Source organism: Salvelinus fontinalis, chromosome 18 (assembly GCF_029448725.1).
Source record: "Salvelinus fontinalis isolate EN_2023a chromosome 18, ASM2944872v1, whole genome shotgun sequence".
NCBI lineage: Eukaryota > Metazoa > Chordata > Actinopteri > Salmoniformes > Salmonidae > Salvelinus > Salvelinus fontinalis.
Window position 1 is genome coordinate 36,659,496 of NC_074682.1, and position 24,743 is coordinate 36,684,238.

The window sequence follows — 24,743 nt, forward strand, 5'->3', positions numbered from 1 at the left end:
GCTCCACTGAATAACACATTCTCCTTTTCCCTCTTCTGCTCCCCGCCCCCACCTATTCGGGATTCACATTTATGCACATTCGCTCAACACTGTCCCAATATGGTAGTTACTCATAAAAGTTTGTATCCACTATTGACTTTTTCTGACTGAACATAATCATATCGACATCCCTTCTCTCTACGGTGTAACTCCCATAAAGGAAATTAAAAATACATAAAGGATGCATAGATGCCCAGACCATCGAATAGCCGTTTTTACACATACCACTGTGGGTGCAGAATAGTGAGCCACAATTTTCTCTACAAAGACTTAAGTTTATTTTGTAGACTTTGTTTTTCAAGGACACTGTATAAACTACTGTCATGCTCTACATATGTTTCTGTCGCGACTGATACGGGGGCGTAATGCCCTACTGGGTGACCGAGAGCGCAAGAAAAACTGAAAATCCTGAAAGGGTTTACCTTTTTGCTGTTTCTGCTGTTATAGCCGATGTATGGATTGATATCTGCCCTTGGCGGTACGGAGAGCAGCATTTTCTCGGCTCTATGTCCAGTGCGGCGAGTACAGCCCAGGCTGCCAGCTGACGTCAGCAGCTCGGGAATCTTGGGAGCGATGCAAGTCCCGCTGCCGCCAATGCTGCTGCCGCGGCCAAGCGGTGCTTTTTCACACGTCTGGGTCCTAGCGCGCCAAAACCAACCGAGCCTATGGAACGGTTACTGATAAACGAAACATAAGATGGAACGGTTACTGAATGAACGAAACATAAAGACTGTAGGGCTATGTTGGGGAAGCTACTCTGAAAATATAGTTTAGGGCTAAGTACAAGGTGCATAGGCGCAGGATGGAGTGTTGCTGATGGTGCTGGAGGGTTGCTGATGGTGCTGCAGCACCCCCTGATAAATCAGAGAAAAAAAGTATAATATATATTTTTTTAATCCCACCAAAAGAGTGCACTAGGCCTTTATTACTCCTGTATGAAGAGTGCAAAATACTGGTCAGCAGAGCAGAGAAGAATAAGACAGTACCACCACCCCTAAACATCTTCCCGCAGCCGTGGCAATTATCTTGGGCAATTCAGAAAGCTGATTGAGGACCTTATTACTGATGAATATGTTATTTTTATGACCGTGTTCTTCTTCCTGCTTGCATTTTGTATTTATCTTTTGATGTGTCTATTTTCTGTAATTTATGTAATTCAGGGCTCATCTGTAAAAGAGACATTGGTCTCAGTATAACACCCCTTTTAAAATAAAGGTTAAATAAAATAAAAAATATGCTTGCATGTGTGTATGAGTGCATGCATAGCCTAGTGTGTGTGAGCGAGAGTGTGTCACTGTGTCTGTGTCTCAGAGATGTAGGCTAAGTCTGTCTGCCTTACGGCTGTTGGGTTGGAGCGTACCACTGACTGGTTGCAGACGGGGACTCACAACACAAGTGACATTGTTGCACTCAGCAAAACCCCGGTCTGGCACAGCCAGTCGTTTTGACGATGCTAACATTGTTTGGACAGCAACAGGCCCATCGCTAAGCAACCCCCTCCTATCCCAGTGTTTTGACTCGTAAATCAAAATGAATTACCTCTAAGGTGCCCAAGTATTGTCTATGTGTTTGTATAGTGTATATGTGTATGTGTGTGAGTTTATGAAAGTGTGTGCACAAGTGAGAGATACATTTGTATTATTTAGTATTTTATAAGGATCCTGGGTTCCGAACAGGAAACAAAGCACAACAAATAAAATACATACAATGCATAATATACATAACACTACATAATACAATTCAATGCAAAATACAAATACAAAATATGTACAAATGTCTATCTCTTCACAGTCCTCGTCGTGCCATAAGGTGTTCTTTTATCTGTTTTTTTATCTAGTTTTATTGCTAGCTTGAGTTTCCTGGGGTGGCAGAGTTCCATTTAGTCATGGCTTTATTTAACTCTGTGTTTCCCAGCCTTTCTTCTGGACCTGGGGACTGTGAAGAGACCTCTGGCTGCATGTCTTGTGTGGTACTGATGAGTATCTGGACTGTGTGCTAACTGCTTGAACAGACAGTTCGGTACCTTTAATCCATCAACACCTCGCACAAAGACCAATAGTGATGTAGTCAATCTCTTCTCAACTTTCAGCCAGGAGAGACTGACCTGCATACCCCTGACATTCGCTCTCCATGTACATCTAAGTGCAATACCTGCTGCTCTGTCCTGGACCAACTGCAATTTTCCTATGTCCTTCTTTGCCACACATGACCACACAACTAGGCAGTAGTCCAGGTGTGACAAAACTAGGGCCTGTAGAACCTGCCTGGTGGATTTAGATGTGAAGAAAGTTGAGCAACACCTTATCATGGACTGACTTCTTCCTAATTTAGCAACCATTGAGTCTATATGGTTTGACCATGACAGCTTGCTATCTAGGGTTACACCCAGCAGTCTCCTCAGCTTGCTCAACCGCCACATTATTCAGTAATAGATCTAGATGACGTTTAGGGTTGAGTGAGTGATATGTCCCGTTAGGGTTGAGTGAGTGAGATATTTAGCACCAGCCTACTGCTAGTTACCCATTGTAAAACTGACTGGAGCTCTATGTTAAGGGTGCCAGTTATTCATTTGACTTTCATAGCTGATTTGTATCAGTTGAGTCACATCAGCGTACAGTGCATTGCATTGCATTTCTTTCATTATTTGGTGACATGGAGGCTCAGGGTTTGTTGTTTGGATGTCATGCCTAAGTTTGCTAATCTTGTCAACAAAAAGGGATTCATGTGGTTGGCAATATCAAAGGGTTTTGTTATGAACAATAGTGATGTGCGGGTTGACTAATAACCCACAGTTCCCACGGTTATATCTGCGGGCCGCACGGGTTTAGGGTTATTAAATAACGAAAAACAATACCTTCAAAAATCCATAAATGTATCATTCTTGTGCAATTCATATAGGCTACATTGATGCATAAGCCTAAGCTTTAGGGCTTAACTGTACGTGCGCCAAATAACCAACACAGCCAATCGCCAAACAATGCTTTTGGGAATGGGCATTGGGAATCCACAGAGGCAAAATGGACATTGTCAAAGTTTAATTAAATAATGCAAAAGTTGCGAAAGCAGAGTTGACAATAAAGAGAAGGGAGAGTCAGAAAAGTAATGTTTGGAAAATATTTGGTGAGGTGATAAAAGCAGTGCTGGCTACGTTATGCATCATGTATCTTTGTGTGTGATTTGTATTTGACCTTTATTTAACTAGACAAGTCAGTAAAGAACAAATGCTTATTTACAATGATGGCCTACACCGGCCAAACCCAGACGAATTGTGTGCCGCCCTATGGTACTCCCAATTACAACCGGTTATGATACAGCCTGGAATCAAACCTGGGTCTGTAGTGATGCCTCTAGCACTGAGAGGCAGTGCCTTAGACCACTGTGCCAGTCGGGAGCCCTTGTGAGGTGCTGTACAAATTCGACAGTCACAAGACGGGACTTCAAATAGGCCTATGGCATGTCAAAGGAACTGTAGCCTACTGTTTAGATGGGTTAAATGGAAACTGAAATCTGGACACTAACTGTAGGTCTATAACCTCTCACATAGCCATAATAATACCTCCTGTAGAATTAAGCACTTCTTGCAGTAAAATGATACACAAACTTTGGACTTGGGAACAGGAGTGGAGAATGATGGTTTCTTTCTTTCTGCGTCTTCAGAGAATTCAATGCTCAGTTAGATACCATCTGTAGAGGTGCTGTCTTAATTATAAAAGCTGATAGTACTTCAACCACATAAAATATGCATGGACGCCCAACTGAAATCTCATCAAAACACGTAGTTTTCACAGCTTTCTTTTCCCTTACAACCGGTCAAACTGATGTCATTCAGACATTTTGCACAGAAAATCTTTTCAGTTTTTTGTTGTTGTTGCTTTATTGTATTTTCTCCCCAGTCCCTTAATGTCTTCGCTCGGCAAAAGACGACAGAGAAAACTTACAGTTGTCAAATAAATTAAAGCACTCATTCATCGATCTATGACATCATTCTGTTGAGCAAGGGTTTATTTAGTCTTCTAGGGCAACATGAGAAAAGAGAGACATATCTAAATCAGGCAACAACAAAATCCTGCACCTCCTGTCAAAAAATCCTGCACCTCATGTCAAAAAATCCTGCACCTCCTGTCAAAAAATCCTTCTGCCGTCTTTTACTTTAGCCTATAGTGCATTTTCTATATTTGCAGGTTAGGGTTGGGTGCATGCCTCAGATTTTCACTTCATCACATATAGTCGGGGTGGTTGCGGATAGGTTATTAGCATTTGCGGGTGGGTGCGGGTGAACAAACAGCTGACCTGCACCCCCACTAATGAATAACCCATCTGTCTCAGTAAAGGATGGACCTTAGTTTTTTTGCCTAGAATTTCATTTAAGGTACTCCAGAGCTTTTTACTATCATTCTTTATATCATGTATCTTTGTTCCATGGTATGGTATCTTCTTCTTTTTGTTAAGTTACATGATTTCTCAGTTTACTGTATGTTTGCCAATCTGCTGTGTTCTCAGACTTATTTGCTATTCCCTTTGCCTCATCACTCTCAGCCATACAGTTTTTCAATTCATCATCTATCCATGTGGATTTGGCAGTTCTAACAGTCAGTTTCTTGATGGGCGCAGGCCTATCAGTAACCGGATAAAGCAATTTCATAAACACTTCAAGTGCAGCGTCAGGTTGTTCCTCATTACATACATCAGACCAACAAATATTCTTCACATCTTTGACATGGGAATCATTGCAAAACCTCTTGTATGATCACTTATACACAATTTTAGGTCCACTCTTTGGAATCTTGTTTTTCCTAGATATGGCTATTATATTATGATCACTACATCCGATGAGTGTGGATACTGCTGTAGAGCAGATTTCCGACGCATTATTACAGATGGTCAATACATGTGGATGACTTAGTTCCTGCTCTGTTTGTAAATACCCTGGAAGTTGACTGATAACCTGAACCAGAATGCAGGCATTGGTTACAGCGTGAAGTTAATTCCTTCTTTTTGAGTGGACAGCTTGATGACAACCAGGCAATATTTAGGTCACCCAGAAAATATACCTCTCAGTTGATATCACATGCATTATCAAGCATTTCACACATACAGTGTCTTTGGAATGTATTCAAACCCCTTGACTTTTTCCACATGAAAACAGGTTTTTAGAAATGTTTGCTAATTTATTCAAACTAAAAACTGAAATACCTTATTTACCTAAGTATTCAGACCCTGTGCTATGAGACTCAAAATTGAGCTCAGGTGCATTCCGTTTCCTTTGATCATCCTTGTGTCACGATCGTTGTTGTAAGAATCGGACTAAAATGCAGCGTGGTTTGGGTTCATCATCCTTATTACATGAGCCGGCAAAAGAACAATAAAGAACAAAACGAACGTGAAGCTATGCAGTGCTCAAGGCAACTATACACAAACAAGATCCCTGTAACGGCGTTCCTCCTCCTCTTCATCCGAAGAGGAGGAGCAGGGATTTGACCAAAACGCAGCGTTGGAATATGACATAATTTATCAAAGTAAAGATGAAGACGAACACGAAAAACACTTGGAAAATTACAAAAACAAATAAACGATGTAGACACACCTGGACACGAACTTACATATAACGAAGAACGCATGAAAACAGGAGCAGACTACATAAACCGAACAAACAAAACCGAAACAGTCCCATGTGGCGTAACATAACACAGACACAGGAGACAACCACCCACAACAAACAGTGTGAAAACACCTACATTAATATGACTCTCAATCAGAGGAAATGAAAACCACCTGCCTCTAATTGAGAGCCATATTAGGTCACCCTTAAACAAACATAGAAACAGAAAACATAGACTGCCCACCCAAACTCACGTCCTGACCAACTAACACATACAAAAACTAACAGAAACAGGTCAGGAACGTGACAATCCCACAACCAACAGATGGGAAAAAGCTGCTGAAGTATGATCCCCAATCAGAGACAACGTTAGACAGCTGCCTCTGATTGGGAACCATACCAGGCCAACCTAGAAATAAAGAAACTAGAATGCCCACCCAAGTCACACCCCGACCTAACCCAAAATAGAGAATAAAGGATCTCTAAGGTCAGGGCATGACACATTGAGATGTTTCTACAACTTGATTGGAGTCCACCTGTGTTAAATTGAATTGATTAGACATGATTTGGAAAGGCAAAACCCAAGCCATGAGGTGGAAGGAATTGTCTTTAGAGGTCCGAGACAGGATTTTGTCGAGGCATATATCTGGGGAAGGGTACTAAAACATTTCTGCAGCATTGAAGGTCCCCAAGAACACAGTGGCCTCCATCATTCTTAAATGGAAGAAGTTTGTAACCACCAAGACTCTTCCTAGAGCTGGCCTCCTTGCCAAACTGAGTAATCGTGGGAGAAGAGCCTTGGCCAGGGAGGTGACCAAGAACCCGACGGTCACTGATAGACCTCCAGACTTCCTCTGTGGAGATGGGAGAACCATCTCTGCAGCACTCCACCAATCAGGTATTTATGGTAGAGTGGCCAGACGGACGCCACTTCTGAGTAAAAGGCACATGACAGCCTGCTTGAAGTTTTACAAAAGGCACGCAAAGACTCTCAGACCATGAAAAACAAGATTCACTTCCTACGTGAATAGGCTTTAGGTGAGGCAGAGGAACATGCACAATCGTGGCCAAAAGTTTTGAGAATGACACAAATATTAATTTTCACAAAGTCTGCTGCCTCAGTTTGTATGATGGCAATTTGTATATACTCCAGAATGTTATGAAGAGTGATCAGATGAATTGCAATTAATTGCAAAGTCCCTCTTTGCCATGCAAATTAACTGAATCCCCAAAAACATTTCCACTGCATTTCAGCCCTGCCACAAAAGGATCAGCTAACATCATGTCAGTGATTCTCTCGTTAACACAGGTGTGAGTGTTGACGAGGACAAGGCTGGAGATCACTCTGTCAAGCTGATTGAGTTCGAATAACAGACTGGAAGCTTCAAAAGGAGGGTGGTGCTTGGAATCATTGTTCTTCCTCTGTCAACCATGGTTACCTAAAGGAAACACGTGCCGTCATCATTGCTTTGCACAAAAAGGGCTTCACAGGCAAGGATATTACTGCCAGTAAGATTGCACCTAAATCAACCATTTATCGGATCATCAAGAACTTCAAGGAGAGCGGTTCAATTGTTGTGAAGAAGGCTTCAGGGTGCTCAAAAAAGTCCAGCAATCACCAGGACTGTCTCCTAAAATTGATTCAGCTGCGGGATCGGGGTACCACCAGTACAGAGCTTGCTCAGGAATGGCAGCAGGCAGGTGTAAGTGCATCTGCATGCACAGTGAGGCGAAGACTTTTGGAGGATGGCCTGGTGTCAAGAAGGGCAGAAAAGAAGCCACTTCTCTACAGGAAAAACATCAGGGACAGACTGATATTCTGCAAAAGGTACAGGGATTGGACTGCTGAGGACTGGGGTAAAGTTATTTTCTCTGATGAATTCCCTTTCCGATTGTTTGGGGCATCCGGAAAAAAGCTTGTCCATAGAAGACAAGGTGAGCGCTACCATCAGTCCTGTGTCATGCCAACAGTAAAGCATCCTGAGACCATTCATGTGTGGGGTTGCTTCTCAGCCAAGGGAGTGGGCTCACTCACAATTTTGCCTAAGAACACAGCCATGAATAAAGAATGGTACCAACACATCCTCCGAGAGCAGCTTCTCCCAACCATCCAGGAACAGTTTGGTGATGAACAATGCCTTTTCCAGCATGATGGAGCACCTTGCCATAAGGCAAAAGTGATAACTAAGTGGCTCGGGGAACAAAATATCGATATTTTGGGTCCATGGCCAGGAAACTCCCCAGACCTTCCATTGAGAGCTTGTGGTCAATCCTCAAGAGGCGGGTGGACAAACAAAAACCCACAAATTCTGACAAACTCCAAGCATTGATTATGCAAGAATGGGCTGCCATCAGTCAGGATGTGGCCCAGAAGTTAATTGACAGCATGCCAGGACGGATTGCAGAGGTCTTGAAAAAGAAGGGTCAACACTGCAAATATTGACTCTTTGCCTCAACTTCATGTAATTGTCAATAAAAGCCTCTGACACTTATGCAATTATTGTAATTATACGTCAGTATTCCATAGTAACATCTGACAAAAATATCTAAAGACACTGAAGCAGCAGACTTCGTGGAAATTAATATTTGTGTCATTCTCAAAACTTTTGGCCATGACTATAGCCATATTACTTCAACATCATCAGACATGAGATCCTCTCTTAGTCTAACGAATATGACTCAAGACTTATATAGCAACACCTCCACAATTTGCATTTCTATCTTTCCTGTATAGCTTTCCTGTATAACCATGTATAGCTATTACTGCATCGTCAAAGGATATATCTAAGTGTGTTTCAGAGTAGTTTGAGACTATTTGTGTGTATGCGTTTGTGTGTGGGTATGGCATTAATTCTTACTGTTTTGTGACCCTCCTAAACACAGTTTAGAACAGCCTCATCACTTGAAGGAGTGAACTCTGCGTCTCACCAGTCAGGACAGGGAACTTAAAGTTGTTCCCAGGTCAGGATCTGGGTCAATCCAGTGATACATCTAACTAAGATCATATCTTATGTGCCAGCTAACAACCATGAACTATCTTTATTTATTCAAACTTATTCATTTTGAACAATCTCCTTTACTTATTATGTGACTTCACAATGTAGAAAGGGATTATTTTCAATTATTTACACTTTATCTTCTGACAACAATTCAACTCAAGCAGGATAAAACCTCCACCACCCCCTCCTTGCATGCAGGGAGAACCCCATATCCCCCATACATCTATACGCCAAGCTCAAAGCAACACTTTTGTGGGAATGAACAGTGTGCACCAACCTTAAAGTGGGTGGATGTGGGAGGAAGGGGAGGGATGGAGCTTGTGGCGTCGCTGTGAATGGCAGTAGTACAGGGTTCAGGGGGTTCATGTGTGTCTGTGTGTGAGGGGGAGGGAAGGGGTTAGGGGGTTGAGTCATTGAGACTGTCATCAAGATCAGAATGTGGACAGAGCAATAGGAGAAAGAGCAGAGAAGCGGTCATAACACAGGCACCTTGGCTACAGAGTGAGAGAAAGCGGGAAGCCTAAAGAGAGGATAGAGGGACAGAGAAAATGGGGGGGAGGGAAGAAACTGGTAGAGAAGCAGAAAAAAAGAGGCACATTTTAATTGAGCAGAAATTGAGTCAAGAACAGATGCACAGAGAGAATTTCCTAGACTGAGACAGCGTGTGTATTGGTGACTCCAGATGAAAGTGATCGTCTCCAGAAGAGACCACACACAAAACACAGAAAACATCAGTCAGTCAGTTGTGTTCCTGAGGGCTGGAATGTGTTTGTCAGAGTGTGTGAAAGAGGAGGATTGGGGCTTTGTAGAGGGTTAAAGGGAAGGTGGGTAATTGGTGCACAAGCCCCCGTTAGTCATTAACAGAGGAAAAACAACACTCATATGGGCATTGTTGATTATATGCATGGTTCTGTGTGTGTGTGTGTGTGTGTGTGTGTGTGTGTGTGTGTGTGTGTGTGTGTGTGTGTGTGTGTGTGTGTGTGTGTGTGTGTGTGTGTGTGTGTGTGTGTGTGTGTGTGTGTGTGCGCGCGTGCGTGTGCGTGTGCGTGCGTGTGTGTGTGTGTGTGTGTATGTGCTTGCGTGCATGCGTGTGTGTGTGCATATGGGAGACGAGTTTGTGAGTAGTGTCTCAATTACAGAACACAGTATCTTGTTGTTCATTTAGGCACCAAAGATATGTTTTAGAGGACCAAAAAAGACTGGTTGTTCTCAGAATACATGATAGTGATTTATATGTCGAATGAAGACAGAGATGGCATTATGTTGTCATGCCCTGACCTTAGTTATCTATGTTTTCTTTATTATTTTGGTTAGGTCAGGGTGTGACTAGGGTGGGTATGCTAGTTTTGTCTTGTCTAGGGTTTTTGTATATCTAGGGTTTTTGTAAGTCTAGGTATATACTGTATATGTCTATGGTGGCCTGATATGGTTCCCAATCAGAGGCAGCTGTTTATCGTTGTCTCTGATTGGGGACCATATTTAGGTAGCCATTGTCCCTTGGGTATTTGTGGGTTCTTGTCTATGTGTAGTTGCCTGTTCAGCACTCATTTGTGTAGCTTCACGGTTCGTTTTGTTATTTTGTTAGTTTTGTTCAGTGTTCATTCTTAGTATAAAAAAGAATGTACGTATACCACGCTGCGCCTTGGTCTCCTCCATTTGACGGCGGTGACATATGTCTGCACCAACACTGGGAAATCACTTTAAACACAACATAACCATAGTCTTCCACAAGCAGTGTTTTACAGCTTTAAGAATGTAAGAAAGAATGTATGGTGTGGAAGGAACTACAGTTGAAGTTGGAAGTTTACATACACTTAGGTTGGAGTCATTAAAACTAGTTTTTAAACCGCTCCACAAATTTCTTGTTAACAAACTATAGTTTTGGCAAGTCGGTTAGGACATCTACTTTGTGCATTGATACAAGTAATTTTTCCAACAATTGTTTGCAGACAGATTATTTCACTTATAATTCACTGTATCACAATTACAGTGGGTCAGAAGTTTACATACATTAAGTTGACTGTGCCTTTAAACAGCTTGGAACATTCCCAAAAATTAAGTAATGGCTTTAGAAGCTTCTGATAGGCTAATTGACATAATTTGAGTCAATTGGAGGTGTTCCTGTGGATGTATTTCAAGGCCTACCTTCAAACTCAGTGCCTCTTTGCTTGACATCATGGGAAAATCAAAAGAAATCAGCCAAGACCAAAAGAACTGTAGACCTCCACAAGTCTGGTTCATCCTTGGGAGCAATTTCCAAACACCTGAAGGTACCACGTGCATTTGTACAAACAATAGTACACAAGTATAAACATCATGAGACCACGCAGCCGTCATACTGCTTAGGAAGGAGATGCATTCTGTCTCCTAGAGATGAACGTACTTTGGTGTGAAAAGTGCAAATCAATCCAAGAGCAACAGCAAAGGACCTTGTGAAGATGCTGGAGGAAACAGGTACAAAAGTATCTATATCCACAGTAAAACAAGTCCTATATCGACATAACCTGAAAGGCCGCTCAGCAAGGAAGAAGCCACTGCTCCAAGAACGGCATAAAAAAGCCAGACTACAGTTTGCATCTGCACATGGGGACAAAGATTGTACTTTTTGGAGAAATGTCCTCTGGTCTGATGAAACAAAAATAGAACTGTTTGGCCATAATGACCATCGTTATGTTTGGAGGAAAAAGGGGGAGGCTTGCAACCCGAAGAACATCATCCCAACCATGAAGCACGGGGGTGGCAGCATCATGTTGTGGGGGTGCTTTGCTGCAGGAGGGACTGGTGCACTTCACAAAATAGATGGCATCACGAGGCAGGAAAATTATGTGGATATATTGAAGCAACATCTCAAGACATCAGTCAGGAAGTTAAAGCTTGGTTGCAAATGGGTCTTCCAAATGAACAATGACCCCAAGCATACTTCACAAGTTGCGGCAAAATGGCTTAAGGACAACAAAGTCCAGGTATTGGAGTGGCCATCACAAAGCCCTGACCTCAATCCTATAGAAGATTTGTGGGCAGAACTGAAAAAGTGTGCCTTTAAACAATTTAAAGTCAATGCTACCAAATACTAATTGAGTGTACGTAAACTTCTGACCCACTGGGAATGTGATGAAAGAAATAAAAGCTGAAATAAATCATTCTCTCTACTATTATTCTGACATTTCACATTCTTAAAATAATGTGGTGATCCTAAATGACCTAAAACAGGGCATTTTTAGTTGGATTAAATGTCAGGAATTGTGAAAAACTGAGTTTAAATGTATTTGGGTAAGGTGGATGTAAACTTCCGACTTCAACTGTATATACCCTGTAGCTGTTCATTCAGATGGTTCATATTAATGTGTTGTAAATGCACTCTCCATGTATTATATTATCCTAATGAAAATGTAAGAGAGGAACATAAGCAAAGAGTGAGAGCGTTACATCAATAAGTTGCAGTTTGCACCATGGTAACCTTCTCTCCTCTGGATTCCCCCTTCCATTGGCTGAATTAAAAATGCACCATATCTTTCGAGGCAGCAGTTGTATAAAGCCTGTACTGTCATTTAGGTAGGTACAGCCAACCACACCTCATTATGTATGCTCAGTGGGAATGTTGTTGTTTTCATCTGAGCAGGTGCATTTGTTTTTGAAACGGCTAGTCACAACATTCACATACTATATTTCAGTTCAATTTAACTTAACATATAATTTATAAGGGGTTTATAAAAGGTTTGTAAGTAGTTAATAAACTGTTAATTACTGGTTCATAGACTATTACTAGTTTGTGGAATAATGTAGACATCCATATTACGTATTTCTTACATTTACATTTTAGTCATTTAGCAGACGCTCTTATCCAGAGCGACTTACAGTAGAGTGCATACATTTTATTACATTTTTTACATACTGAGACAAGGATATCCCTACCGGCCAATCCCTCTCTAACCCCTAACCCGGACGACGCTATGCCAATTGTGCGTCGCCCCACGGACCTCCCGGTTGCGGCCGGCTGCGACAGAGCCTGGGCGTGAACCCAGAGACTCTGGTGGCGCAGCTAGCACTGCGATGCAGTGCCCTAGACCACTGCGCCACCCGGGAGGTTCTTGACACTGAAGAGCTTTTCTGTGTTGAAATGGGTGTGACTATAGACTTGTTGTGGTCCCATAATGTTAATCATCACTGTCTAGAATGCACCTACTGTCCAATGAACACCCTGTTTACATGTTTGGTAACACTTTCTTGAAACAACTTCTTATGAAGTAAAGTGAGAGAGGCGAGAGATGCCATGATATATTGTGAATGTATTACATTACAGCTAATAATATCACAGCTTTCATGTCTTAATGTCCTGTTATACAGTTTGTTGATGCAGTATGACTGTCTGTAAGGTGTTGCACATGTTGTTAAGGTAATGCAAAGCTTCATAAAAAGCCACATTAAGTAAAGTGTTACCCAAGTAAGTTGTTTGTTGCTCCTTCAATTAAGTAATTAGATAAGTCATTATGTGACAATTACAGTGCCTTCAGAAAAAATTAATACCACTTGACTTATTCCACATTTTGTTGTGCTACAGCCTGAATTAAAAATGAATAAAAAAAATATTCTCACCCATTCCACACGATTCCACACGATACCCCATAATGACAAAGTGAAAACAGATTTTTATACATATTAGCAAATGTATAAAAATGGAATACACAAATGTCTCATTTACATAAGTATTCACACCCCTAGGTGAATACATTTTAGAATCACCTTTGGCAGTGATTACAGCTGTGAGTATTTCTGGGTAAGTCTCTAAGAGCTTTGCAGACCTGAATTGTACAATCTTTGCACTTTATTATTTGAAAAATTCTTCAAGCTCTGTCGAATTGGTTGTTTATCATTGCTAGACAGCCATTTTCAAGTCTTGCCATAGATTTCAAGAGTCAAGCCTAGTGAGAGTCAAGCCTAGTGACCTTGGGGACCAGTATCTATCTAATTCAGACTGTCTACTCTCCTTCTCTCCACACAACTTCCCAGACAGCAGAAGGTTTTCCTGAAGAGTCCGGTGGGTTAACATCACCCAGCATTTGGGTGCGCTTTACTGTATACGCAGTGTTCTAGACTTATGACACTCTGTTTTCTTTCTCTTTTTTCTTCACTGGAATCCAGAATCACCAGAGCTAAGTATTTACTCCACTGTCCAGATGGAAGTCATTTGAGGAACAGATTTCTGAGACTGAAGAGAGGGAGAAAGAGAAAGCGAGGGAAAGGGAGAGGAGGGCATGGGGATGAGGGCTGGGGGAAGGAAGGAGAAGGGAGGATGGGGAAGGGCGGGAAGGAGGGATATGGAGTAGAGCAGATGGGGGAAGGGCTGTTTGTGCATGCTTGGCATTCCTTATGTGTTATCATTATAGCCAGCTCTGTAAAACACACAGAAACTCTGCTACATGCTAATGCTCTTGCTAACTCGAATTTAGTAGAGCGAGAGAGTTTGTTGGTTAAGTCCTTAAGAGTCTATTGATGAACTAATGAACATAATAAAAACATTCCCATCAAAATCTGTCAGTATAAGCTAGAGATATCAGTTTCTTTACATGGGCTGCATCTCAAGCCACAGCATCCTGAGGAAGAACTACAGCTGTTTGTCAGACCAGGAGACATCCCTAAAATCGGTATTCTCACAAAAACGTCTGTAGCATCCGAACGGTTTGGCCTACTAACTAATGTCTGAAGGTAGCCGGTACCTGTTTAAAAAACATATGGAGGTAGATTTGTGCCAACAAAAAAGGCTATATTAGTAAAGCCCAAATTCTATATTTTATCAAATATATACACTACCAGTCAAAAGTTTTAGAACATTTACTCATTCAAGGGTTTTTCTTAATTTTTAATATTTTCTACATTGTAGATTAATAGTGAAGACATCAAAACTATGAAATAGCACATATTGTCACGTCCTGACCTTAGTTCCGTTTTTGTGTCTCTATGTTAGTGTGGTCAGGGCGTGAGTTAGGGTGGGCAGTCTATGTTCTTTTTTCTAGGTTGTTGTTTTTCTATGTGTTTGGCCTGGTGTGGTTCCCAATCAGACGCAGCTGTTTATCGTTGTCTCTGATTGGGAGCCATATTTAGGTAGCCTGTTTTCCATTGTGTGTGGTGGGTGATTGTTTCCTGTGTTAGTATTTGTTTCACATTTCAGGAGTGTTTCGGTTTTCGTTATCATTCACTTTGTTATTTTTGTATTTTGTCGTGTTCAGTTTGATTAAACTATCATGGACACTTACCACGCTGCGTATTGGTCCGATCCTTCATACTCCTCGTTTGAAGAGGAGGAAAATTGTTACACATATAGAATCATGTAGTAACCAAAGAAGTATTTTATATTTGAGATTCTTGAAATAGCCAACGTTTGCCTTGATAACAGCTTTGCACACTCTTGGCATTCTCTCAACCAGATTTATGAGGTAGACACCTGGAATGCATTTCAATTAACAGGTGTGCCTTCTTAAAAGTTAATTTGTGGAATTGTTTTCCTTCTTAATGCGTTTGAGCCAATCAGTTGTGTTGTGACAAAGTAGTGGTAAAATACCAAGTCCATATTATGGCAAGAACAGCTCAAATTTGCAAAGAGAAATGACAGTCCATCATTACTTTAAGACATGAAGGTCAGTCAATATGGAACATTTCAAGTACTTTGAACGTTTCTTCAAGTGCAGTCGCAAAAACCATCAAGCGCTATGATGAGACTGGCTCTCATGAGGACCGCCGCAGGAATGTAAGATCCAGAGTTACCTCTGCTGCAGAGGATAAGTTCATTAGAGTTATCAGCCTCAGATTGCAGCCCAAATAAATGCTTCACAGAGTTCATATAACAGACACATCTCAACATCAACTGTTCAGAGGAGACTGTGTGAATCAGGCCTTCATGGTCGAATTGCTGCAAAGAAACCACTACTAAAGACACCAATAATAAGAAGAGACTTGCTTGGGCCAAGAACATTAGACCAGTGGAAATCTGTCCTTTGGTCTGATAAGTCCAAATTTGAGATTTTTGGTTCCAAACGCTGTGTCTTTGTGAGACTCAGTGTGGGTGAACGGATGATCTCTGCATGTGTATTTCCCACCGTAAAGCATGGAGGAGAAGATGTTATGGTGTGGGGGTGCTTTGCTGGTGACACTGTCTGTGATTTATTTAGAATTAAAGGCACCCTGAACCAGCATGGCTACCACAGCATTCTGCAGCGATACACCATCCCATCTGGTTTGGGCTTAGTGGGACTATCATTTGTTTTTCAACAGGACAATGAGCCAACACACCTGCAGGCTGTGTAAGGGCTATTTTACCAAGAAGGAGAGTGATGGAGTGTTGCATCAGATGATCTGAACTCCACAATTCCCCGACCTCAACCAAATTGAGATGGTTTGGGATGAGTCAGACCGCAGAGTGAAGGAAAAGCAGCCAACAAGTGCTCAGCATATGTGGGAACTCCTTCAAGACTGTTGGAAAAGCATTCCAGGTGAAGCTGGTTGAGAGAAATAGCTTAGATTAAGATTAATACAAAGGCAGATTATGTTAATGCTGCTCTTGGTTAAAATCAGATTAGTGGACATCTCCCTTGAATTGAGGTAATCTTGATTCTGAAAATTATATTTCCCTACGGACTCTGCCTCTCCCAGATTTGATCTCAACTCAGTCTTCCTGTGAATGAATCCATCTCAGGTTTGTGACAGTATCCAGCAACCCCATAGTGTCTTTTGAATGTTGTTCCCTTGGTAACCCAGGTTGATAATGCTGTCCATATTACTGCTAAATTCTGACAGGGAAGCCCTGACCTCCCAAGGTCAAGGTCAACCAATCACATAACAGTATGCAAATCAAGGTTGGTGGCACCATAATTCACAACACACACTACAATGGAGGGTGGAGCCCTTAAATTGATAAGCCCTTTGCGGTATTGCATCTTTCTATCTGCCATGTCCTATCTGCCATGACACTTTGTCTTCTACCATTTCAATAATGGTCATTGCATAATCCATTGCCAGCACAGTTTACATGAACGAACACACAGGAAGAACAGAGAGGAGGATCACACAGGAGGATCACACAGGAGAAACACACAGGAGGAACACATGCAACCCTCCGAGATATCCCCTGAGATTGTAAGGTTTAGGGGGTTTATTTAGAGTAGTTGGGTTTATGTTTAGTATAGTTGTCTAGCTGTGTCTATGTTGTGTGTAGTTGTCTAGGAAAGTCTATGGTTGCCTGAATGGGTTCCCAATTAGAGACAGCTGGTTTCTGTTGTCTCTGATTGGGAGCCATATTTAAGGTTTAATATTTAAGGCCATAGGCTTTAGTTTGTTGTGGGGAATTGTCTATGTCTAAACATTAGTAGCTTGTGTGTGCACTTTCGTTTTGTAGCTTCACGGTCGTTTGTTGTTTTGTTAGTTTGTAAGTGTTTTGTTTCGTTTTGCCTTCTTCAATAATAAAAGAAGATGGCTTATTTTCCACATGCAGTGTTTTGGTCCGTCTCACTCCCACACGATCGTGACATCAACAACTCACTTGACAGAGCTTGAAGAATTTTGTTGAACAATCCAGGTGTACAAAGCTTTGAGAGACTCACCCAGAAAGACTCACAGAAGTAATCGGTGTCCAAGGGGATTCTAACATGTATTGACTCAGGGGGTTGAATACTTATCTAATCATACATTGTTTTTTACAAATGTTAGAATCACAGAGTACTTTGTGTAGATCGTTAACAAAAAATTACAATTAAATCCATTTTAATCCCACCTTGTAACACAAAGCCCCATCCGACGACCTAACCATGCCCCATCCAACAACCTAAGAGCCATTCACCAGATGCTCGGCATGCTCTGCTCACAAGTAATGGTAGTACTAAACCACACGAATAACACTGGACACTATGGAACACAAAGGTTTTACCATCGCATGCTGGAATAGCCTGAAGTAATCTGCCTTTGGCCTAAAGAACAGGAACCCAGACTTCACCAAAGAAATCAGAAATACAGACATTTCTACAAAAAACATGGCATAGAAGAGATGGACCCACTGGTTGCCCTCTAGGTTAAAGAGAGCTGGTAGTCCCATCCACCAAACTACCAGGATTTAAACAGGGAAGGGACTCACGGGGTATGTGAATTTGGTATAGATCAGACCTAACCCACTGTTCTCAATTAATCAAAACAGGAGCATTTTACATGTGGTTAGAAATTAATAGGGAAATGATCTCAACAGAGAAACATTTCCTCTTGTATGCTACCTATATCCCCCCAATAGAACCCCATACTTTAATGATGACAGTTTCTCCACCCTAAAGGGGGAGATCAACCATTTCCATGCCCAGGGACTTGTACTAGTCTGTGGCGACCTAAATGCCATAACTAGACAAGAACCTGACACTGTCAGCACAGAGGGGGGCAAACACCTACACGGAGGTGACAGCATTCCCTCCCCAATATCCACCCCTAGACACAACTGCGTCAAAACAACCAACAAAAATGGCGGGTCACAACTCCTGCAGCTCTGTCGCAAGCTGGTTCTGTACATAGTCAATGGCAGGCTGTAACATAACAATATGTGGAAAAAGTCAAGGGGTCTGAAAACATCAGTTTCAACGTCAACAGTTAAGAGGCGATTCCGGGATGCTGGCCTTCTAGACAGAGTTCCTCTGTCCAGTGTCTGTGTTCTTTTGCCCATCTTAATCTTTTTAATCTTGGCCAGTCTGAGATATTGCTTTTTCTTTGCAACTCTGCCTAGAAGGACAGCATCCTGGAGTTGCCGCTTCACTATTGACATTGAGACTGGTGTTTTGCAGGTACTATTTAATGAAGCTGCCAGTTGAGGACTTGTGAGGCATCTGTTTCTCAAACTAGAAACTCTAATGTACTTGTCTTCTTTCTCAGCTGTGCACCGGGCCTCCCACTCCTCTTTCTATTCTGGTTAGAGACAGTTTGCGCTGTTCTGTGAAGGCAGTAGAACACAGCGTTGTTTGAGATCTTCAGTTTCTTGGCAATTTCTCGCATTCATTTCTCAGAACAAGAATAGACTGACGAGTTTCAGAAGAAAGTTATTTGTTTCTGGCCATTTTGAGCCTGTAATCGAACCCATAAATGCTGAAGTTCCATATACTCAACTAGTCTAAAGAAGGCCAGTTTTATTGCTGCTTTAATCAGCACAACAGTTTTCAGCTGTGCTAACATAATTGCAAAAGGGTTTTCTAATGATCAATTAGCCTTATAAAATTATAAACTTGGATTAGCTAACACAATGTGCCACTGGAACATAGGAGTGATGGTTGCTGATGTGTAGATATTCCATTCAAAATCAGTTGTTTCCAGCTACAATAGTCATTTACAACATTAACAAAGTCTACACTGTATTTCTGATCAATTTGATGTTATTTTAATGGGCAATTGTTTGGGATTTTCTTTCAAAAACAATGACATTTCTAAGTGACCCCAAACTTTTGAATAGTAGTGTATGTCAATGAATTGGTGAGGGTACTAGAACAGTCTGCAGCTCCTGGCCTCACCCTACTGGACCCATAAATTAAATGTCTACTGTTTACTGATGATCAGGTGTTTCTGTCCCCAACCAAGGAGGGCCTATAGCAGCACCTAGATCTTCTGCATGAATTCTGTCAGACTTGGGGCCTGACAGTGAATCTCAGTAAGACAAAAATAATGGTGTTCCAAAAAAGGTCCAGTTGCCAGGAAAACAAATACAAATTCTATATAGACTGTTGCCCTAGAGCACACATAGAATAATATCTACCTCGGCCTAAACATCAACACCACAAGTAACTTCCACAAGGCTGTGAATGATCTAAGACACAAGGCAAGAAGGGCCTTCTATGCCATCAAAAGGAACATAAAACTCAACATCAAATCAAGTTTATTTTATATAGCCCTTCGTACATCAGCTAATATCTCGAAGTGCTGTACAGAAACCCAGCCTAAAACCCCAAACAGCAAGCAATGCAGGTGTAGAAGCACGGTGGCTAGGAAAAACTCCCTAGAAAGGCCAAAACCTAGGAAGACACCTAGAGAGGAACCAGGCTATGAGGGGTGGCCAGTCCTCTTCTGGCTGTGCCGGGTGGAGATTATAACTGAACATGGCCAAGATGTTCAAAATGTTCATAAATGACAAGCATGGTCAAATAATAATCAGGAGTAAATGTCAGTTGGCTTTTCATAGCCGATCATTAAGAGTTGAAAACAGCAGGTCTGGGACAGGTAGGGGTTCCATAACCGCAGGCAGAACAGTTGAAACTGGAATAGCAGCAAGGCCAGGTGGACTGGGGACAGCAAGGAGTCATCATGCCCGGTAGTTCTGACGTATGGTCCTAGGGCTCAGGTCCTCCGAGAGAGAGAAAGAAAGAGAGAAGGAGAGAATTAGAGAGAGCCAAGATTTTCAAAATGTTCATAAATGACAAGTATGGTCAAATAATAATCAGGAATAAATGTCAGTTGGCTTTTCATAGCCGATCATTAAGAGTTGAAAACAGCAGGTCTGGGACAGGTAGGGGTTCCATAACCGCAGGCAGAACAGTTGAAACTGGAATAGCAGCAAGGCCAGGTGGACTGGGGACAGCAAGGAGTCATCATGCCCGGTAGTCCTGACGTATGGTCCTAGGGCTCAGGTCCTCCGAGAGAGAGAAAGAAAGAGAGAAGGAGAGAATTAGAGAGAGCATACTTAAATTCACACAGGACACTGGATAAGACAGGAGAAGTACTCCAGATATAACCAACTGACCCTAGCCCCCCGACACATAAACTACTGCAGCATAAATACTGGAGGCTGAGACAGGAGGGGTCAGGAGACACTGTGGCCCCATCCGATGATACCCCCGGACAGGGCCAAACAGGAAGGATATAACCCCACCCACTTTGCCAAAGCAAAGCCCCCGCACTACTAGAGGGATATCTTCAACCACCAACTTACAATCCTGAGACAAGGCCGAGTATAGCCCACAAAGATCTCCACCACAGCACAAACCAAGGGGGGGGGGGGGGGGGGGGCGCCAACCCAGACAGGAAGATCACGTCAGTAACTCAACCCACTCAAGTGACGCACCCCTTCTAGGGACGGCATGAAAGAGCACCAGTAAGCCAGTGACTCAGCCCCTGTAATAGGGTTAGAGGCAGAGAATCCCAGTGGAGAGAGGGGAACCGGCTAGGCATAGACAGCAAGGGCGGTTCGTTGCTCCAGAGCCTTTCCGTTCACCTTCACACTCCTGGGCAGACTACACTCAATCATATGACCTACTGAAGAGATAAGTCTTCAGTAAAGACTTAAAGGTTGAGACCGAGTCTGCATCTCTCACATGGGTAGGCAGACCGTTCCATAAAAATGGAGATCTATAGGAGAAAGCCCTGCCTCCAGCTGTTTGCTTAGAAATTCTAGGGACAATTAGGAGGCCTGCGTCTTGTGACCGTAGCGTACGTGTAGGTATGTACGGCAGGACCAACTCGGAAAGATAGGTAGGAGCAAGCCCATGTAACGCTTTATAGGTTAACAGTAAAACCTTGAAATCAGCCCTTGCCTTAACAGGAAGCCAGTGTAGGGAAGCTAGCACTGGAGTAATATGATCAAATTTCTTGGTTCTAGTCAGGATTCTAGCAGCCGTATTTAGCACTAATTGAAGTTTATTTAGTGCTTTATCCGGGTAGCCGGAAAGTAGAGCATTGCAGTAGTCTAACCTAGAAGTAACAAATGCATGGATTAATTTTTCTGCATCATTTTTGGACAGAAAATTTCTGATTTTTGCAATGTTACATAGATGGAAAAAAGCTGTCCTTGAAACAGTCTTGATATGTTCGTCAAAAGAGAGATCAGGGTCAAGAGTAACGCCGAGGTCCTTCACAGTTTTATTTGAGACGACTTTACAACCATCAAGATTAATTGTCAGATTTAACAGAAGATCTCTTTGTTTCTTGGGACCTAGAACAAGCATCTCTGTTTTGTCCGAGTTTAAAAGTAGAACATTTTCAGCCATCCACTTCCTTATGTCTGAAACACAGGCTTCTAGCGAGGGCAATTTTGGGGCTTCACCATGTTTCATTGAAATGTACAGCTGTGTGTCATCCGCATAGCAGTGAAAGTTAACATTATGTTTTCGAATAACATCCCCATGAGGTAAAATATATAGTGAAAACAATAGTGGTCCTAAAACGGAACCTTGAGGAACACCGAAATGTACAGTTGATTTGTCAGAGGACAAACCATTCACAGAGACAAACTGATATCTTTCCAACAGATAAGATCTAAACCAGGCCAGAACTTGTCCGTGTAGGCCAATTTGGGTTTCCAGTCTCTCCAAAAGAATGTGGTGATCGATGGTGTCAAAGGCAGCATTAAGGTCTAGTAGCATGAGGACAGATGCAGAGCCTCGGTCTGACGCCATTAAAAGGTCATTTGCCACCTTCACAAGTGCAGTCTCAGTGCTATGATGGGGTCTAAAACCAGACTGAAGCATTTCGTATACATTGTTTGTCTTCAGGAAGGCAGTGAGTTGCTGCGCAACAGCTTTCTCTAAAATTTTTGAGAGGAATGGAAGATTCGATATTGGCCGATAGTTTTTTATATTTTCTGGGTCAAGGTTAGGCTTTTTCAAGAGAGGTTTTATTACTGCCACTTTTAGTGAGTTTGGTACACATCCGGTGGATAGAGAGCCGTTTATTATGTTCAACATAGGCGGGCCAAGCACATGAAGCAGCTCTTTCAGTAGTTTAGTTGGATAGGATCCAGTATGCAGCTTGAAGGTTTAGAGGCCATGATTATTTTCATCATTGTGTCAAGAGGTATAGTACTAAAACACTTAAGTGTCTCTCCCAATCCCAGGCCCTGGCAGAGCTGTGCAGATCCAGGACGGCTAAGCCCTGGAGGAATACGCAGATTTAAAGAGGAGTCCGTAATTGCTTTCTAATGATCATGATCTTTTCCTCAAAGAAGTTCATGAATTTATTACTGCTGAAGTGAAATCCATCCTCTCTTGGGGAATGCTGCTTTTTAGTTAGCTTTGCAACAGTATCAAAAATACATTTTGGATTGTTCTTATTTTCCTCAATTAAGTTGGAAAAGTAGGATGATCGAGTGTAACAGTATAACTTTAAACCGTCCCCTCGCCCCGACACGGGCGCGAACCAGGGACCCTCTGCACACATCGACAACAGTCACCCACGAAGCAGCGTTACCCATCGCTCCACAAAAGCCACGGCTCTTGCAGAGCAAGGGGCAACCCTACTTAAAGTCTCAGAGCAAGTGACGTAACTGATTGAAATGCTACTAGCGCGTACCCGCTAACTAGCTAGCCATTTCACATCCGTTACACTCACCCCCCTTTCAACCTCCTCCTTTTCCGCATCAACCAGTGATCCGGGTCAACAGCATCAATGTAACAGTATAAACTTTACGTCGTCCCCTCGCCCCGACCCGGGCGCGAACCAGGGACCTTCTGCACACCTCAGCAACTGACACCCACGAAGCAGCGTTACCCATCGCTCCACAAAAGCCACGGCTCTTGCAGAGCAAGGGGCAACCCTACTTAAAGTCTCAGAGCAAGTGACGTAACTGATTGAAATGCTACTAGCGCGTACCCGCTAACTAGCTAGCCATTTCACATCCGTTACACGAGCAGCAGTGAGGGCTCTTCGATACTGCACGGTACTGTCTTTCCAAGCTAGTCGGAAGACTTCCAGTTTGGTGTGGCGCCATTTCCGTTCCAATTTTCTGGAAGCTTACTTCAGAGCTCGGGTATTTTCTGTATACCAGGGAGCTAGTTTCTTATGACAAATGTTTTTCGTTTTTAGGGGTGCAACTGCATTTAGGGTATTGCGCAAGGTTAAATTGAGTTACTCAGTTAGGTGGTTAACTGATTTTTGTACTCTGACGTCCTTGGGTAGGCAGAAGGAGTCTGGAAGGGCATCAAGGAATTTTTGTGTTGTCTGAGAATTTATAGCACGACTTTTGATGCTCCTTGGTTGGGGTCTGAGCAGATTATTTGTTGCAATTGCAAACGTAATGAAATGGTGGTCCGATAGTCCAGGATTATGAGGAAAAACATTAAGATCTACAACATTTATTCCATGGGACAAAACTAGGTCCAGAGTATGACTGTGGCAGTGAGGAGGTCCAGAGTGTCACGTTCCTGACCTGTTTTCCATTGTTTTTGTATGTGTTTAGTTGGTCAGGGCGTGAGTTGGGGTGGGCATTCTATGTGTTGTGTTTCTATGTTGGGTTTAATGTGTTGCCTGATATGGTTCTCAATTAGAGGCAGGTGTTTGACGTTTCCTCTGATTGAGAACCATATTAAGGTAGGCTGTTCTCACTGTTTGTTTGTGGGTGATTGTCTTCCGTGTCTGTGTATGTCGCACCACACGGTACTGTTACGTTTTCGTTCGTGTATGTAGTCTGTTCCTGTTCGTGCGTTCTTCGTGTTATTTTACAAGTTCGTTTGTTCAGGTCTGTTGACTTCGTTTATTGTTTTGTAATCTATTCAAGTGTTTTTCGTGTTTCGTCTAGTTATTAAATTCATCATGTATTCCACCTACGCTGCATTTTGGTCTGATCCTTCTCGCCTCTCCTCATCCGAGGAGGAGGAAGAAATAGACGAACGTTACACAGAGACATGTTGGACAAAACCCACTGAGTCGATGATGGCTCCGAAAGCCTTTTGGAGTGGGTCTGTGGACTTCTCCAGATGAATATTAAAATCACCAAAAATGATAATATGATCTGCTATGACTACAAGGTCCGATAGGAATTCAGGGAACTCAGAGAGGAACGCTGTATATGGCCCAGGAGGCCTGTAAACAGTAGCTATAAAAAGTGATTGAGTAGGCTGCATAAATTTCATGACTAGAAGCTCAAAAGACAAAAACGTCTTTTTTTTTTGTAAATTGAAATTTGCTATTGTAAATGTTAGCAACACCTCCACCTTTGCGGGATGCACGGGGGATATGGTCACTAGTGTAACCAGGAGAAGAGGCCTCATTTAACACAGTAAATTCATCAGGCTTAAGCCATGTTTCAGTCAGGCCAATCACATCAAGATTATGATCAGTGATTAGTTCATTGACTATAACTGCCTTTGAAGTGAGGGATCTAACATTAA

At 42.3% G+C, this 24,743-nt stretch overlaps 1 protein-coding gene across 2 annotated transcripts in view; it reads right to left on the reverse strand.

Annotated features, from left to right (window-relative positions):
- Positions 1–652, reverse strand: part of LOC129815435 (RNA-binding motif, single-stranded-interacting protein 2-like) — a 97,707-nt gene extending 97,055 nt beyond the window's left edge. Inside the window, exon 1 of one of the 2 annotated variants that reach the window (XM_055869272.1) lies at positions 462–652. In XM_055869272.1, the coding sequence (XP_055725247.1) occupies positions 462–533 (72 nt within the window). In that variant the 5' untranslated portion in view covers positions 534–652. The remainder of the gene's footprint in view (positions 1–461) is intronic. The other variant, XM_055869271.1, reaches the window with a different exon arrangement.
- Positions 653–24,743: the final 24,091 nt, after the last annotated feature.